The sequence below is a fragment of the Balaenoptera physalus genome (genome assembly GCF_965194825.1).
Source record: "Balaenoptera physalus genome assembly, chromosome: 2".
NCBI lineage: Eukaryota > Metazoa > Chordata > Mammalia > Artiodactyla > Balaenopteridae > Balaenoptera > Balaenoptera physalus.
In genome coordinates this window covers 142,007,107-142,025,404 of record NC_138883.1, presented here as the reverse complement: position 1 = coordinate 142,025,404, position 18,298 = coordinate 142,007,107, and the positions used below count along the sequence as shown (strand labels likewise).

Sequence of the window (18,298 nt, the reverse complement as noted above, 5' to 3'; positions counted from 1 at the left end):
CCTTGTCCTGTTGAATTGCTGGGGGCACTACTGTCAAATATCAATTTACCACTGTTGTACAGGTCTATTTCTGGAAAGGATCTAGTCCAGAAATTATGCTAATGCCACATTGTCTTGCATTACTGTTAATTCTGCTCTCCCATCCGCATTCTGGTATACCATACTAGCTCATCAAAGATGTGCTATCTCACTCAAACTGATTATCATCTATGATACAGTATTCCACAGGAAAAAAAAAATGTTTAAAGAAGCAGAAAACTTTCATTCCAGAATTTTCAAAAGAACTCAAAGGTGACATCAGGTAATTATTGCCCAAAGTTCATAAGCTATTGTCACAATCACCCCACAGTACTGGCACTGTCAGTGTAAGCTAAGAATGTATCCTGAGAATGAGAAACATACTGTAATTCAATCCATTTTTAAAGAAGAAAAAAACAAATAGGAAAATAAAAGCTACTGGACTAAATTCTTCTGCCTGACTTTGAAAGACCTCAATAATCTAACCCTAGATTATTCACGAACCTTTTCCTTTCTCTTTATTTACAAATGTATAAAACTTCTTTAACCACTTAACTTCTTTAACCACTTAAAGGGCCAAGACACAGCCCTTCTTTGTGACTTTGCTTATGCTAATCCTCCATCTAGCACACACTTCTTTTACCTTTCTGCCTTCTAAACTCTGCTCAGTCTTCAAAGTCTAACCTGGGCTCCACTGGCTCCGTAAAAGTCTTCTCAGCCTGTTCTGCTCAAGACTGGACTTTCCCTTTCTTGACTCCTAGGATGTCTTTACTTCCAAAATGAACAAGTATTTTCTGTTACAGTCTCTTGGCTCTCTTACGTATTCATTTTACCAATTCGTTGTGTATATGTATGTGTGTGTATATATATATATATATATATATATATATATGTTCATTATTATTCTTTGTAGCTGGATCATAAATCTAAGGAGAGGAAATTATCTTATTATTTACTGTACTCCCCATAACACACTTGTGGACATACAGTAGATAGCCAATAAATGTTCATTAAGCGAGGGATATGATTAAAACTTAAAAATATGAGAGTACAGAAGAGTAAACATGAATTTAGATACCAAAATGCAATGGAACTGACGAATACCTTTAGGTTTAGAACTTCTCAGTGTCCTTCCTTTGTTTTCCAATTTATCTGCTGTTCTTCCATTGGCTATCTTTTGGATCCCTTTCTCCCCAGCTGTGTCTGGACTGCCATCTGGATGTAACTTCTGAGCCTTTACATTCAGTCTTGCAACATTCAGCATCTTCAAGGAACGGCACATGGTATTCATCTTCTGCCTCACTGGAGTACGAGGGACACCTCCTATCAAAACGACATCGTGGGAAGAAAAGTAAAGTAACTTTTACTTCTGTGGAATCAAGAACTACTTTAATTCATATGAAATATTCTGTGAAGGAATACTGAAATGAAGTATATCCATTCAGAATGATCTGAATTAGGTAGTTCTTGCATCTCTTTCTACCTACAACACAGGGTAGAAAGGGAGCTCTTTTTTTAACTGAAGTTTAAGAACTAAATATCTCAAGGTGGTTAGATGATTTTTACATCTAATGCCAAACAGACAACAGACAAATGCCGAGCAGACTCATTTTGGTGTTACCCAGTAGTCACAGAGTTGTGATGAAACTCTTTTGAAAGGCAATTAAGCAGTCTGCATCCAGAGCTCCCTTTTCCATGAATAACTTGTTCATGGAAACTTATACTAAGGAAATCACTCAAAGGTAAATCATATGCATGATGTACACTATAGTATTATTTATAATGGTGAAAACTGAAAACAATCTACATGTTCAACAACATAAGAAATTTGCAAATTTTGTTAAGCAATGAGGTAACTAAAAAAGCAAAGTAGCAGATGAACAAGTATTTATAAGCAGCACACAAAGTTGTATTTAAATTTCTGTTATAACTAAAAACAAAAATGGTTTAATTCATTAAGAAGGTAGGATTGTGGGAGATTTTTAAAATCACTACTGTACTAATGTAATTATTTTCAAATATGAAATATAAGAACTTGTCCTTTATTCAGTTACCATTTCAACTCCATTTTAAGGAATATCAATCTTGTAAAACATACAGTGTCAAAAAAGACTGTAAGAAACAGCCTTTCTATGTGCTTACGCTTCTTTTTGCTGTCTTCCTGATTGGACACAGTGTATTCTTCACGAGACTTTCTCTGGTAGAGCTCAGAGAGGCAACGTGTCAATTCACTTTCAGTTTTGGAAGGCTCTTCCTTATTAGATGAGGCAGCCTGTAGTAACCTGTGAATAAGTCAAGATGTCTAGTACAAAGTTGAAATTCTGATTTTCCAAAATGCTTTAAAAACAAAGCAACAGCAATATTCATTATCCTTTTAAAAGCTAGTCAAAAGATGTCTCCACAAGATGCCTTCAAAAGTATTTTTTCTCAGGAGGGAAAATGTCCCTCTTCTCATTTATGATTTGTATAAATTCAGGGGCAGAAGCTACCTGTTCACAAAACCATTTATGTATTAATACATACAGTATTGACTTTTATTAATAAGATTCTTCATGTCCTAGGGTACATGTCTAATTATGGCAACTATTTCACTCACTTCTGGGCTTCCATAATTTTTACCCAGTTTCCATACATTAAAGTACAAGATGATGTAATACAGTGTAGTGAGTATCAGAATAACTTTTAAATAATTATTTCACACTCTAGTAAACTAATTTGGGATTGATGAGCAGGGAAAGAAACAGGGCAGGGGAGATGATTAGTTATTAACTGCTTTTCCGCCTAGAGCTAAATATCAGTCACTAAGGAAATAATGAAAATAGCACAACTTTCAAAATGTATTATTTCTATTTCATTATCTTCCATTATCTGATATCATCTGACTTAAAAGTAGGAGAAAGTTATGGTGCCATTAGTTGAATTAGTTCATACAAGCAGCAGGTCTGAAGCAGACTAATTCTCTTAAGTGTGCTGGTATTTCCTTGAGCAGTGAGGAGGGTTGCTTTTTCCCCCTGTTAATTTACTGTATCTGCTTCAGATTTTTTTTAAAATGAAATTAAGCATCATGGACACAGAGAAAGCCTCACCCAATTTCTTCCCATCCCTTCCTCCCAGAGGTATTCCTAGATTTGTGTGCACCTTATTTACAGAGACATACATATGTAACAAAACGAACAAAATGCTGTTTCATATGTTGTAAATCTTATGAAAATGGTATCATACAACACCATCCTTTGGCAATTTTGTTTGCACTCAACATATTTTTCACGTGTTGCTCTGGTTTATTCCGTTTTACTAATGTATGTATAATATTCTATTGTATAATGATACTGTAATTTATTTATCCATTTCCCTGCTGAGAGTCTGCTAGTTCTTTCCACTGGAAATGAACATTCTAGCACAGCCCTCCTTGTGTTTGTGCAAAAATTTCTTCAGTGCAGACACCTAGAAGTAGAATTGCTGAGTGTCAGAGTATGTGAAGTTTCTGCTTTACTAGGAACATTGTTCTCTAAAATGGTAACCATTTAACACTTCTACCATCTAAAATGTGCTCATTTCCCCACATGCTAATTTTTGACAATCTAATAGGTATAAAATAGAACCTGGTGGGTTTTTCCATGTTGTGGTTTTAATTTCCACTTGCCTACACTGAGTATCTTTCCAAATTACTGCTCTGTTGGATTTCCTCATCTGAATTGCTTGTTCACAATTTTTTAAAAAATTTATTTATTTATTTTTGGCTGCGTTGGGTCTCTGTTGCTGCGCACGGGCTTCCTCTAGTTGCGGCGAGCGGGGGCTACTCTTCGTTGCGGTGCGCAGGCTTCTCATTGCGGTGGCTTCTCTTGTTGCAGAGCATGGGCTCTAGGTGCGCAGGCTTCATTAGTTGTGGCTCGTGGGCTTAGCGCAGGCTCAGCAGTTATGGCACATGGGCTTAGGTGCTCCGCGGCATGTGGAATCTTCCTGGACTAGGGATCAAACCCGCATCCCCTGCATTGGCAGGTGGATTCTTAACCACTGTGCCACCAGGGAAACCCCGCTTGTTCACATTCTTTGCCCGATTTTCTATTGGATTTCTTATTTTTAGGAGATCTGTACTAATTTGGATACTAATCCTTTGCTGGTTATATGGATTACAGCTACCTGAGTCTATGACTAGTCATCATATAAACATTTTAAAATTCATTATAGTCATATATGTTCCTTCATGGTTTGAATTTTTTAGGTCTTATTTGAGAAATCCACCCTTAGCCTAATCTTCTCTCGTGTTTCTCCTTCTTACAATTTTAAAGTTTTTACTTTTCACGTTTGGTTTTTCAGTTTATTTGGAATTTATCATTATGTATGCTGTGAAGTAGAAATCTAATTTTTTATCTTTTCTCTTCTGGATAGCCAATCATCAACACCACCATTTACTGAATAGTCTATTCTTTCCCTGCTGCTTCTACTCCACTGGTCTATCTGTTGATCCTTGCACCGATACCACACTATGTTATTTACTAGAGCTTTATGGTAAATTTTGCTATCTCATATGGGAAGGTGCACCTGTTATGCTCTTAGCCTTTTTGAGCTATACCATGTCCATGAATCAGAAGACTCATTATTATAAGATGTCAGTTCTTCCCAAGTGGACCTATAAGCTCAATACACACTCAATCAAAAATCCTAGCAGGCTTTTTTTGGGTGTGTGGAAACAGGCTGATTCTAAAATTTACATGGAAATGCAAAGGGTCTAAAATAACCAAAGCAATTCTGAGAAAAAAAAAAGAACAAAGTTGAGAGGACACAGACTACCTGATTTCACTACTCAAGATAATGTGGTATTAACATAATTTCTGGACTAGACTCTTTCCAGAAATAGACCTGCACATTGGTGGTCAACTGATTTTGACAAAGGTGCCACAGTGATTGAGAAAAAGATTGTCTTAACAAATGGAGTTGGAACAACTGGGTATCTTTATGGAAAAAATAAACCTCAACTTTACTTCTTAATATTTTGAATTTCTGCCATATCTTTTACATTTCCAATATTATTTATGACTGCTCATACAAGTAGCTCAATCTTGCTATAGATTATTTTATTTGGCTTCTCAAAGAATCATCTTTTGTTTCTCTTGATTTCTATTTGATTTATTATTTTTTTATTTTATTTTTTATTTTTATTTATTATTATTTTTTTTTAATTTATTTATTTATTTATTTATGGCTGTGTTGGGTCTTCGTTTCTGTGCGAGGGCTTTCTCTAGTTGTGGCAAGCGGGGGCCAATCTTCATCGTGGTGCGCGGGCCTCTCACTATCGCGGCCTCTCTTGTTGCGGAGCACAGGCTCCAGACGCGCAGACTCAGTAGTTGTGGCTCACGGGCTTAGTTGCTCCGCGGCATGTGGGATCTTCCCAGACCAGGGCTCGAACCCGTGTCCCCTGCATTGGCAGGCAGACTCTCAACCACTGCGCCACCAGGGAAGCCCTGATTTATTATTTTTATTATTGCCTTCTTTTTTTAATTTTTGGGTTTACTCTCTTGTATTATTTCATGTGTTGGTCTTAGCTAATTGGTTTTTAATTTTTCTCTTCAAAAGATACTAAAAATTTTCCTTTAAGTATTAATTTAGCTGCATTATTCAAGTTTGCTATTTTCCTTTTTTATTGAAATTTAATACTAAATATTTTCTGACATCTATGAGTGTATTTTGTTTTTGTAATTAACTTTTTCTAAATTTTTAGTTCTGATAAAATACACAACATAAATTTATCATCTTAATCGCTCTTAAGTACATAGTTCAGTGGTATTAAGTATATTCATAATACCATCATCTCCATCCATCTCCAGAATTCACCTTGTAAAACTGAAACTCTATACCCACTAAACAATATTCTCCATTTGTAATTAGTTTTTAATATTATTGGACTATACTCAAAAAAGGTGGTCTGTTAAAAACAACAACAAACTCACATGCAGATAACTGAGAGCTGACTTCAATAATCAATACCCAGAGAAAAAAATAAGTTTTACCAAAATGACTCCATCAAATTTGAACTGGCACCACTAAAGTTAGAGCAAGGAAACCACTTCTCCACAACAGCGGAATTCCAGGGAGCTGTGCGGCCAAGCTCCTGCTGGGCCCATTCTGGAGTAGGCGGAGCTACAGAAACAAAGGAGCAGAGATGGGAGAGGAAAAGAGGCATTAGAAGCAAAGCAGAGAATTCCAAGCACTTGCTCCTCCCTTGGACTGACTGCATTCTTCCAAAGGACATACAAAGCAGCATTGTTAACAATGTTCCTTCAGCTGCATCCCCAATCCCAACAGGCCTATGTTGTCTATGAAAAATTTGCAAACACGGGCTTCCTCACTGTTCCTCCAACACACCAGACACACAAACCTTGGCACTTACTGTTGCTTCTACAATGTTGTCTCCCTATCACTTCCTTCAAAGCCTTTGCTCAGATATCACTTTTTTTAACAAGGCCTGTTTAAAATTACAACCCTCCTATCCTTTAACACTCCCCATTCCTTTTTCTCTGCTTTATAACTATAGCACTTAACTCTTTCAAACATACTATATAATTTCCTTATTTAATTTATTGTCTTGTCTCCCCTGACTAGATAAGCTTCTTAAGAACAGAGACCTTTGTCTATTTCGTTCTCTGATGTACTCCCAGCCCCTGGAACAGAGCCTGACATACAGCAGGCACTCAATAAATCTACTGAGTAAATATGAATGGAAGAAATATCGAATTGATTATATTTATATCTATCTAGCATAAATAAGGTTTGTATCATATCAGTAACAGTGCAACAAAGTGGAAGGAAGACAGAATCATAACAGTTTTACGTGCAGACTTTATTAAACATATTAAAAACCAGGTTTCCTCTTATACCTTCGATTTCAAACTGGTTTCACAGAGCCTTTGGCCTCCTCAGAAGTGCTTCAGGATTTCTATAAATAATGATTTAAACTGCCAGAAATATTGTAGCCTACTTTTATCTGTTTTATAACAGATATTGGGCTCTACTAAGAGCACACTGAAAAAAAGTTATGTTGCTAGAAAAGATGGTAAACCACTAACCTAGAGTATGGTAGCTATTGGTTCAGAAGCTTACCTGAGGTAGCAGGATCTTCAAGTGAATTGTGAATCTGATTCAATACACCATCCACAACCTCAGAAAAAAGGGAAGCTAAATCCTGGGGGCTCTCTGCCACAACTGTTTGGAGAAAATGTCTTTGAAATTCAGTCTCCTTGGTGTGGAACACAGTGAGAATTGTAGCACTGGCAGAGAAGGGGGAAATAACTCCAGTGATGGGGGGCCAGCCTTCACCAGGGTCCACACTGGTAACCTACATAAGAAGATCTAATTAGTGGGGATATTGTTGACATATGTCTAAAAAGGCATGTAGTTTAGTAAGAGACAGAATGATAGTTTCATCCAATGATTAATATAAAAGAGAAAACTGGAAAAGACAGACTTCACGGATATTAGTGCTAGAATTGAATTTACTCATCATCTAATCCTAATCCCTCAATTTACAGATAAGAAAAACCTAAGGTTATTAGGAATATTTACTAAGCACTTATTATGTACTTATTATAACTCACTGGATTCTCATAACCACTCTGAAGTAAAAATGATTATTATTGGAACTTCCCTGGCGGTCCAGTGGTTAAGACTCTGTGCTTTCACTGCAGGGGGCATGGGTTCGATCCCTGGTTGGGGAACTAAGATCCTGCATGCCATGAGGCACAGCAAAAAAAAAAAAAAAAAAAAAAATTATTATCCCCATTTTATAGAGGAGGAATTGAGGTTGAGCAATAAGCAACCTGTTTGTCACCCAGTTAATAAGAGGCAGAAGCCAAGAGTGTATGAATTTTAAACCCATGCTCTTAACCAGGAATCAATTCTACCACTTAAGGGGATTTATTCAGATCACATGGTGGGCAGCAGAGCTGAGATCTAATCCAGGTCACCTGACTCCCTGACTCCAGTGCTCTGTCAGAGCACACAACTCTTAGAACAACATCTGTCCAAATGACTACCCAGTTTTCTCTGGAATGTTTTACAGTGGAATCCAGAAGATAGAAGCTTTCTGAGGTTACAAAAGCAAAAGACAAGTAAGGTAAGGAATTACTGGTAGTTAAAAAATTAGCATCACCTTTATATCAAATCTGGATATGTATGTATTCCTTTTCAGAAGACATTACTAAATTTATATCAAATCTGGGTATGTATGTGTTCCTTTTCAGAAGACATTACTAAATTTGTATAACTACTGGACACTAGTATATCTGATTTTACAATGTAGGGTTTTTTTAAAAAATGAAATATATTTATTACGTAAAAGTAATAAATACATAATGCAACATTTAAAAAATGAGAAACCACCCATCACTTCACTGCCCTAATATAATCATTCCATTTGGCCCACTGCCTCTTCCCTATGTGAATATAATTTGGTTTAATTGGATTCAAGGTACATACAATTTTTATAAGCTGTTTCTTCACTAATGAGCATTGTCACGATGCTATAATACTTGCAAAAATATCATGTTTCACTGAGACTGTATTATGTAGGGCACTCCTTGGCATTTCATAAATGCACTTATTTCACTTTACCAGTGTGTGATTAGACTAGAATAACGTGAAAGATACCTACCAGATGTAACTCTTCAGCAGTCAGCCTGTTTACCAACTGCTGAAATAACATCCTTTGAGTTGATTTGTTACCCTCTGGACTTTGTAGCATCCAGCTATCAGTGCCCAAAGTGCAGCTTGCTGGGAGGGACCACTGGGTCACTGTGCCTTTTAGAAAAATTCTGACTGGTTTCTGAAAATGTCTCTGATGCATGGCCAAGGGCTCTAGAGTAACTGTCCATGTTTCTTGAATCTCTTTGCCTGTTCGAAATAAAGAATATTGAAATTCTAATATAAGAAATAGCTTCTAATAAGAGATTTAATAGTAAGAAAAAAAAATTAGATTGCCAGCCGAGGTACTAGTATTGTCACTTAGTTCACACTTCAACGCTCATTCTACTGCTATCATAGTAAGTTCATTCAGTTCTATAGGAAAAGCTGTATATGACTGGAATTACAATGGTGTGACTTGATTTCAGAACTTCTCAGTAATTATGACTTAGAAATAAGTATTCAAGCAATAAACACACACACACACAACCCACTGCTTCTTAAATCCAGAAAATACAGTACATCCTATCTTACGAGTTTAAATTCTAAAGACCATGTAAGACAAAACTGCTTTCCATGAAGAGAGGTGAGGTTCCCTTAACATCTTTCTTTCACTACCAAGCAGTGTTTCCCCAGCTTTAGTAAAATCCTGGCTGAAAGTTTCAAAAGTACTCTTGAAATTTCCTTAAATTGTCCATAGTGTATAATATAGTTTTATGTACATATCTCTATATGGTATTATTTATGTGACTACATAATGATTCAGAAATTAGATTCACTATATAGCAAATCATATGATAAAGCAAATTTATGAAGATTCCAACGTGCTGGCTCTTCCTGGTACCAGGCACCATTTTCTGCTTCAATTGACTAATTTGTTATTTCTTCTCTTAGTCAGTCACTGATTTTCTATGATCTTCAATTTATCAGTCTCTTTTATGAAGCAGTGAAACCTTACTACCCATTTGCTTGGGCACCTGAGCAATATTATCCTTCTTTGCAAAAAGTTGGGAAACTCTTTAAAAACATTCACTTGTCCTTTTTACATGGGCTTACAGTTGTACCAAACTTCAGTCGTTTCCTGTGGTATCTCTGATTTTGCTTAGATATCTTTCAATGACAAGCGTTAATGGAGTGCCTAGGCCGCTGGAAATTCTAAATTCTAAAGAATTCATGGGCCTGCCTTGCAGAAATGAATGAAACCCAGATCAACCACCCCATCACCACTCCTCCCCCGGCCCCAAGTATTATTTGCTTACCTTCAACAGGGAAAAATAATGTTCCTTCCACCCGTGGAAATGAGGCTTCATACTCAGGAGAATTATAGAGCAAACAGTTTAAAGTAGAATCAGTTGGCAGAGTTGAAATCCACGAAGAGAGGTGAGGTTCCCTTGACAGCTTTCTTTCACTACCAAGCAGTGTTTCCCCAGCTTTAGTAAAATCCTGGCTGAAAGTTTCAAATGGCAAGACAGTGCCTCCTACATGGTGGAGCAGTTCACATACTGTCCAGTACCCAAGGTGGTCCGGAGATTCCCACAACTAAAATAAAAATCACAAAGAACCTTGGGTTATTGTAAGTTAGGCATTCATTAAGCTAAGGGAAATCAGGAGAAAGTAAAGTTGATATGTACATTAAAGGATCAAATTACACAATTAATGTATTTGTTGAATCAAACACAAATAATGGCCAGCATCCCATTACTTGAATAACTGCTATATAATATGCCTTCAAGAAAGCACCTATTTAGTAAAAATAGCACTTCAATTCTATCTTCTGTCAAGGAGCAGAAGTGATGCAACTCACGAGGGATAAATCATAAAACGTTAGAAGGAATGCAAAGTCATTACACATTAATAAAAAAAATCAAGTCCTCCAGAACACAACAGCGGCCAAGTGTCACAGGAGAGAGGCAGGAGCACCTCCCTTAGAGGGTGATCACCACTGACTCACCCACCCTGCCCGCACCCACGGGTCTGTGTGGAGACCAAACAGGTCTTCTCAGTTCTATCTTCAGTGTTTTCACTGAAGTCTGGACCCTTAACTGCAGCTTACAGAGTCTGTGCTCTGCCTCCAATCTTTCCTCCTTTGTTTTAAGAAGTATTCTTCGAAACTACATATCCGATCATGCTACTTCTGTAAAAACTCTGAAGGGCTTCCCGCTGCCCTACAGTATAGCCATAAAGCCCTTTACAGCCCAGCTCTAAACAATCTTTCCAAACACATTGTCCTTTCCTCACCCATCCCTACCTTCCTGGCACCCTGAATCATTTGCTGTTTCCTGAACATGCCACATTTTACAATGCTTCCATGTTTTTGCCGGTGCTGTTTGCTGTGTATTCCCCTTCCATCTTCACCAACTGGATGCTTATTATACTTCATTATCTAGCTCAAACCCTGCTGTCTCTGTAAAAGCCATTCCTCACTCCTTCACACATAGCTGACTCTTCATCCAACCTTCTTTCGGCAAACTTTTATTGAGCAACCTTTATGTGCCATTGAGATAGGCTGGGACATGGGACCCTTTATTGGAGTGCTTGCACCTGGACAAACGAATACAAAGAAACTAGAAGGGACTAAAAATAACTGCATGCAGTCAGGACAATTATGTATAGGATACAAAAAGGCCACAAATCAACTGCCATTTCTGAGGTGCTGAGAGCAAAAGCAGGGTACTGAGTATGATCCCTGCACACAGCACCAAGGGGGTGCACAGACCACCTAAGCTATGCCTCCTGCCCAGCCCACCAATCTGGTGGGCTACACCCCCATTTAAGGAACCAGGCCCCTGCCCCTCTCTGGGGAGTAGGAAGGGCCCCTGTTTCTTGTTCTTGCTCCCTTGTGCAGCACGAGTCCCAATAAAGCCTTGCCTGCATTTCTCATCTGGCCTCTTATCAATTTCTATTGCTTAAAGAGTCCAAGGACCCAGGTTGATAATACCATGAACTAGCAAGACATAGTCCCTGTCTTCTATGATCTTAAAGTCAAGGGTGGGGTGCGTAAAAAAGCAATAACATGAAATATTTAACTCACAATCACAATATGCCATGACAATATTCAGGTACTATGGCAACATGAAGGAGAACCTACCCTAGAATACATTGATCATGCTGCTTTGCCTACTCCACAGGTGAGTTGACAACTGTGAACCATAAATTGCTATGTGAATGTGAAAAATCAGAACTGGAAGGGTCTTCTAGGTCCTCTCCAAACTTTCCATTATATTGAAGTTCAGAGGGTGCCCCAGTTCACAGCAAGGCAATGACAGTCCAGTCTAAGAACCCACGGCTCTCTTGGATCGTGCTTTTAAAATGAGGATCGTGATCCTGATGAACTTGGATGGACCCTGTGACGAATCAACTGAATGGTTTAAGATCAGTGTTAAAGAAAAAAAACCCGGAAAGAAAACATCAGAGCACAACAGAAACTATCACATGTAGTGAAGATAAGCAATGTACTGCCAAACTTTTGTTTTGGTTATGCCTATCAGTTTGGAAAATGCTGTGGTAGATTAATCAATTAGTATTTGATGTTACCACCCATATATCCACACCTGTGCTCACTGCCAAGGGGGAGAATGGTAAGCCTGTTCAGGTATCATAGATCCTGATTAGGATTTTCTGCCAAAGGGAAACAAAAAATTTGTTGAAATTATTTCAGTCAGAGGACCGGCCAGGAAAAAAAAATTGCTTGGCAAATGAAAAGTAAAACTTTAAAAGGAGCTGAAAAGGACATCAGCTTTGATTAAAAATATATGAACATGATAAAAAAAAAAACCCACAACCAGTATATAGAGTATGGCTACATTTTTCATTTTTATGTACATTATGGGCTAAGTAACAGACAAGTCCTAGTGGTAGTTTCAAATTTAGGGATTTATAAATGTCCACAAGACTATAAGCTCCAAGACAGCAGGGACCACATCTGTCTGGCTCACTAATGGTGCACCCAGTACTCAGCATACCTCGCAGTTTGTACAACAACAGGTATGTGTTGAGTAAATCAGGGGCATAAAGTGGAAAATGTGAGAGAGGTCTCTTACGCTTCCTTCTATCCTATATCTTTGCCAAGAGTTCTGTGTGCTTGGATTCCCTCCTCCCTGAGTCTGTTTATCCCAGTTTTACTTCCCAGACTGTAAGCTCCACATGCCAGGCCCTGGAATTTCTCTTCTCTTCTCTCTACCCTCGTAGTGAGAGCTCCCCAAGGACAGAACCTAAGTCTCCCTTTTGCCTCCACAGTGTGGCTAGGCAGAGGCTTTTGAACAGGAAAAGACAGATCTACACCAGAAAAAAAATTCCAGAAAAGCTTAAGATTATCTGATGGGCTTTTTCTTATGGGAAACAACATAACAGATGTAAGAAGCCTCAGAGAAGACCCATCTCCACAGATGATGGGATGTGCGAACTGGAAGAATCTTTAAAAAGATCCTGTCAACCTACTTATTTTAATGCCATTCAGAAAAAAGAAAAAGAATCTCCAAGCCCAATCTGCTAAGACTTATTTCTAGCCAGTATTTGATAAAATACAATTCCAGCATAAAGTCTTTGATGTGATTTAATATCAACTATCCCAAATCGAGCCCTTGTGTGTTGTGTATTGTGTCCAACACTTGATTTGCTGCCTTAAACAAACTAAGTTATAGGATTCCATTTTCTCCGTCAATGTTTACCATTCCCTTAAACACTTTTGCCTTCTCCTTTTCTTTTGACCAGCCACTGCTGCCTTACGTTGCATTTGCTAAGTCTTCCTTAGGCTTTGCATGTGAAAGCAATTTGGAAATTTTAACCCACTATATCATTATTTGTGTTAAGTATCTGCTCATTTCCCATTTGCAACCTTGCAATTTAACCCACCCCTGCTTTAGTGACATATGTTTCCAACAGATGCAATCACATCTTTCACCTGGTTAAGCCACTTTCCCAACAATTAGAACAAAATTTGAATTTATTACCTTGGCCCTACAGATATGCCCCTGCTACCTTCTAACTTCCTCTCCTACCGTGCTTGCCCTTGCCTACTAGGTTTCAGCATTCCTTGCCTTTTTGTTTCTGAAACAAACTAGGCTCATTTCCAGCTCAAATCTTTACACTGGCTCTTCTCTTAGCCTGGAATGTTCTTGCCCAAACTTCACTATCCTCCTTCACCATTCAGTTCTCTGTTCAAAAAGGCCTTCCCTGACTACGACCCTATTTACAACTGTCTCCTGCTTCTACTTCCTCTGCCCCACGGTCAGCCCCTTACTCAGCTTTATTTTCTTGAGAGCATTATTTGAAATCCTATCACTTGTTTATCTGTTTAATCTGTTAACCATACCTGTCTAATATATCTTCCCCCGGAAGGTAAACTCCACTTTGCTGACCACCGCATCCCCAGCAGCTAAAACAATGTAGTCGGTACTCAATGTAGTGGCTCCTCAAATGAAGTTATTTATTGACAAAATGAAGTGACAGGAAGAAAATGATGGAGGTAGAAATTTATACTTAAGCACTGGAGCAGGGGCTCCACTGCCTCAACGAAAATCCAAATTAGCCATTTAGGACTGTAAGTACATAAGAATTTGTTCATTTGGTCAACAAATATTTACTGAACACCTATAACAAGCAACGACACATCTGCAGGAGATACAGAGATGTGTGTGCCTGCCTCTGAGGTTATTTCTAGGCTAGATGGAAGGTGAGGGAGTGCACGACTGGAACATATAATGGAGAAAGGGTAAGTGCCACAAAAGTGTTTGGAAATTCAGAAGTTGAGATTGAGTAGTTGCCATGTGGGCAAAGGCCCTAAAGAATGAGTGTGATTTAAACTGGCACAGAAGAGAGAGCAGTGGCATTTCACTGCTAAGACAAAACAAGCCGTCAAGGCCTGTTGGCCAATTAAACTGTTTCAACAGTCTGGAATAAGGGTCGTGTGTAGGCAAGATTAAGTCTGGGAAGACAGATAGGGCCCAAATTGTGAAGGACCTCAAATGCGTTGACTCAGTAGGTACCGAGGACCTACCTATCCCGTTGTGATGAATGTCCCTCTTTGTGACCCCAGAACTTTCCTTCTGAAAGGACACCTGTTGGTCATGTTAGTCTCATTCTGGGTTCACGGGCTGCTCTGCAGACGCTGTCAAGTTCTGGTTCATCAGCACCAGCACCACGCACTAAAATCTGAGTTTGCTGTGTAATCTTACCTTAGGCCACTCGGTGGTATCCACCCAGTACAAGGTGATTTTTCGGGTTATCATGACTTCCTGGACTCTCTTGGGCAGCAACTTGTCCATCACCTGCTTAGGAGTAGGCGGCAGGCGCTGGGCCTGGGCCTCGCAACCGGACACGAACTGCAGCAGCTCCCTCTGCGAATGCGGACAGGGGGCTAGGAGGAAGACGGCGTTCACAAAGCCGCCGAGCGCAGACTCGGCCTCCTTGGCCTCGCCCTCCACGACCAGCAGTCTCCTCCCGCTGCTACGCAGAATCGGCTTCGTGGGCGATGTGATCTCGGGCCGGTCCCACTGATAGTCTAGCAGCGTCTCCATAAGGGCACTGTGCGTGTGGGTGGCCCTGGGCGCCGGGCCCGGCAGGTGGGCGCCGTGGGCGCCATCCCCGAGCCTGGCCTCCAGCTCCTCCTCAAAGTCCTCCCAGGAGCGGACCCCCAGCTCGCGGAAGTCAGACACGCGGGAAGGCCGGCTCCGCGCACCCTGAGAGTCAAAGAACCTGAAGGCCCAGCGGACCCTGGCCAGGCCGAACCGGCAACTCAGGTAGGTGAGGAGGCGCAGGGCGACCCGCCGGACCGGGCTCTCACCAGCGGCGCCTCCCGCGGTATCCAGGAGCAGCATTACGTTGTGACAGCAGGCCATGTCGGCCGCGCAGCCGCCTCAGGGTTAGAGCCAGGGCCGGCGCCGCTCTCTCCTAGGCCCTCGCTTCAGAGAACCAGCGCCATTCTCTGCTTCTCTCAGACACCCAGATCGAAAGCCTCCCGCGCTCTCCAAGGGCTGCTGGCATTGGCGGAGCTAACCCCCAAGGTCAGCTCCCATTGGTCGCTTGCCTTACATAAGTTACGTGAGCCACTTTCATCCTTGGCGCTGATTGGAAGGGTGATGGAGAAGAACCCTGCTTGATTGGTGGACTGCGGGACGGCGGGCGGGACGCTGTGTTCCGGGAGAAACTTAACGTTCATTGGCCTGGGCCTTCGTTTTAAAATTTAAAGAGGTGGTGCTGGGGGCCTGTGGCTTTAAGTTTCTCTTTTCCGAAGGAGGATTGGCTCCGTGCGATTGTACTGGGAGAGGTTTACTAAGGCCTTGAAAATAGTAGGGGAAGAGAATTTGGGATGGTTTGAATCCAACTGGTTTAAAGCAACCCTAGACTTTCTATGGAGCGGGATCTGATGGCGAAGACTTAAATTTTCTGTAATTTAAGAAAAAAATATTAAAAATTAAAAGTTCACTTCCTTTGCCCTAGTAATTTCTAAGCGTTTCTCTTGAAGAAGGTGATCGAAGATCAGGATAAAAGTTTAATTTGAGAAAAAAAGGAAACAGCTTGGGAATGATTAAATAAGGTATGGTGCACCCCCAAGGGGAACATCGTGCAGCTTTTTAAAGTAATGTTTTTATATGTAATGTTAGATGGAAAAAACTGCAAAACCGCACATGCAGTGAGATCCCCAAATTTTCTATCTACCTATGTGTATATTTTTAAACTGTTAAGATAATACTGTGTGCTGAAAGTTGTTTTTAATTGTATCTGGGTAACGAGATGGTGATTTTTAAAAGTTTTTTTTTCTTTTAATTCTGAAGTTCTATATTTTTATTTTACTTTTACATTCGAGGAGGGGGGAATATTCTTAATGAAAAGGATCCTTTTGTTGCAAATAGAAGAATCCTCAATTGTAGAGAAGGTTGTGACTCTAGATGGGAGAAATCCCTATTATTGGTTCTAACAGCAGAGGAGAATTTAAACTCTCTCTAGCTAGGACTGGCCTACCTTTAAGTATCCTTCCAATCCTGGGATTCTCTGAACCAGTTGTTTCAAGAAAGACCACCAATGATACTTCGTAGATTGTCAGTTTATTTTATTCATGGACTTTTCCTGATCCACCGACTGTCATTTTAGAGTCACAAACATTTTTTAGTCTTAATGTGTCAGGTGCTTACTAAACTGTACACACCCGTTGTGTTGTTCATCATTCAACAAATAGTCATTACAGGGAACAAAAGAGCTAGCTATACTTCCCCTGGGAAGCTTACATTCCAATAGGGGAAGCCAAACAAATAAGTAAAAGATACAATATGTTAGGTGGTGATAAAAATCTTTGGAGAAGAATTAAGTGGAAAAAAGAATATGAAGTAGGTAGGAGTATGCAGGGTAAGGAGAGAGGCACCGTGGACATCTGGGAGAAGAGGGTTTCAGGAAGAGGCAACAGCAAATGCAAAGGCCCTGGGACAGGATTTTGCTCCCTATTCGCCAAGCTAACTTCTAAAGAGTTATTATTAAACTCATGCTTTTATAAACAGAGGAAACTGAACCTCAGAGCAATGGAAGAATCTCCGCCATGATTTTATACACAGCAGAACCACAAGTGGAATCAAATTCAGATTCCAAAAAGCAGGTTCCTGGGGCGCAATGCTTGCAACCTAGATTGAAAAACCAGCTTCATAAGGAGGGACTTAGTATACTTTTAAGAGTAAAGTTGATTGGTTAGGTCTTCACTGAAAACAGTGACAGGATCTGGCTATTTAATCTGCATTTCTTCTCCCCTCTCCATTCAACAATCTCCCTTAAAGGTTGTTTGTTTATTTAATATTTGTTTCTCTTTCTCTCCCTGTCTTCTACACTTTTATTTAGTTAACGAAAAGTTATTGCCTATCTGCCTACTGTTAGTGGAAGTGAGGGATGGATGTAAAGGAAGAATAAGTTTAATATTTTTCCCTAGGGGGAATTAAAAACAAAAATACACAGAATGCTTAAGATACAGTTCAATGCTAAACTGAATGTTTAGTATTGCCAAAAGAAGAAACCATCCAAAAAGAAACCATCACAGTGAGCTGGGGTTTCCAGATATGCCACCCTCACACCAGGCTGGGAAGGGTGAGCGTGTGAGAGAAGCATTTTATCATTGCTGGAAAATTTGGATGCCTTTAGGCACCAGATAGGTAAAGGAAATGAGACATGGTGGGCATTAGTGATAAATGGGAAATAGAGGGGGGTGAGCTTGTGGCCCAAACACATTCAAAGTCTCTTTATTTAAAATAAAAGACATTTTATTTAAAATAAAAGTAAAAAACCTCCTTGCCATACTGCTTAACTAATTTAATTGAAAACTCAGCATCTGAGCACCTTTCTTGTAGTGACAAAAGTAAAATGATTCCTATTTTAAAGAGGTCACATAGCAATCAAAACAGCAACTTGCTAAATGCTTATTTCTATACTGTGAAATAAACAGCAGAGGAAATGTTCCACATCACTGTGGACAGTGGTGGAATATTTGGTTTAAAGTGCTCCAAAATTGGAGCCGAATACAAAATCATGATGAAAAATAGAAATATACATGTCCTTAATTTTTTTTAAATCTTACCAGAGAAAAGGTTAAGGCACTGGTCTGTCCAGTTAGATACTAGAAAACTGCGCT

General features: G+C 39.6%; 1 protein-coding gene across 1 annotated transcript in view; it reads right to left on the bottom strand.

The window, feature by feature from the left end:
* The window catches only part of TICRR (TOPBP1 interacting checkpoint and replication regulator), a 50,947-nt gene extending 33,028 nt beyond the window's left edge, over positions 1 to 17,919 (bottom strand). The window contains exons 1-7 of the mRNA XM_082448917.1: positions 14,868 to 17,919; positions 9,954 to 10,233; positions 8,666 to 8,904; positions 7,117 to 7,351; positions 6,027 to 6,156; positions 2,161 to 2,300; positions 1,123 to 1,341 (exon numbers count right to left, since the gene is read on the bottom strand). Of these exons, the coding sequence (XP_082305043.1) occupies positions 1,123 to 1,341; positions 2,161 to 2,300; positions 6,027 to 6,156; positions 7,117 to 7,351; positions 8,666 to 8,904; positions 9,954 to 10,233; positions 14,868 to 15,530 (1,906 nt within the window). The 5' untranslated portion in view covers positions 15,531 to 17,919. The remainder of the gene's footprint in view (positions 1 to 1,122; positions 1,342 to 2,160; positions 2,301 to 6,026; positions 6,157 to 7,116; positions 7,352 to 8,665; positions 8,905 to 9,953; positions 10,234 to 14,867) is intronic.
* Between the last annotated feature and the right edge of the window lie 379 nt (positions 17,920 to 18,298).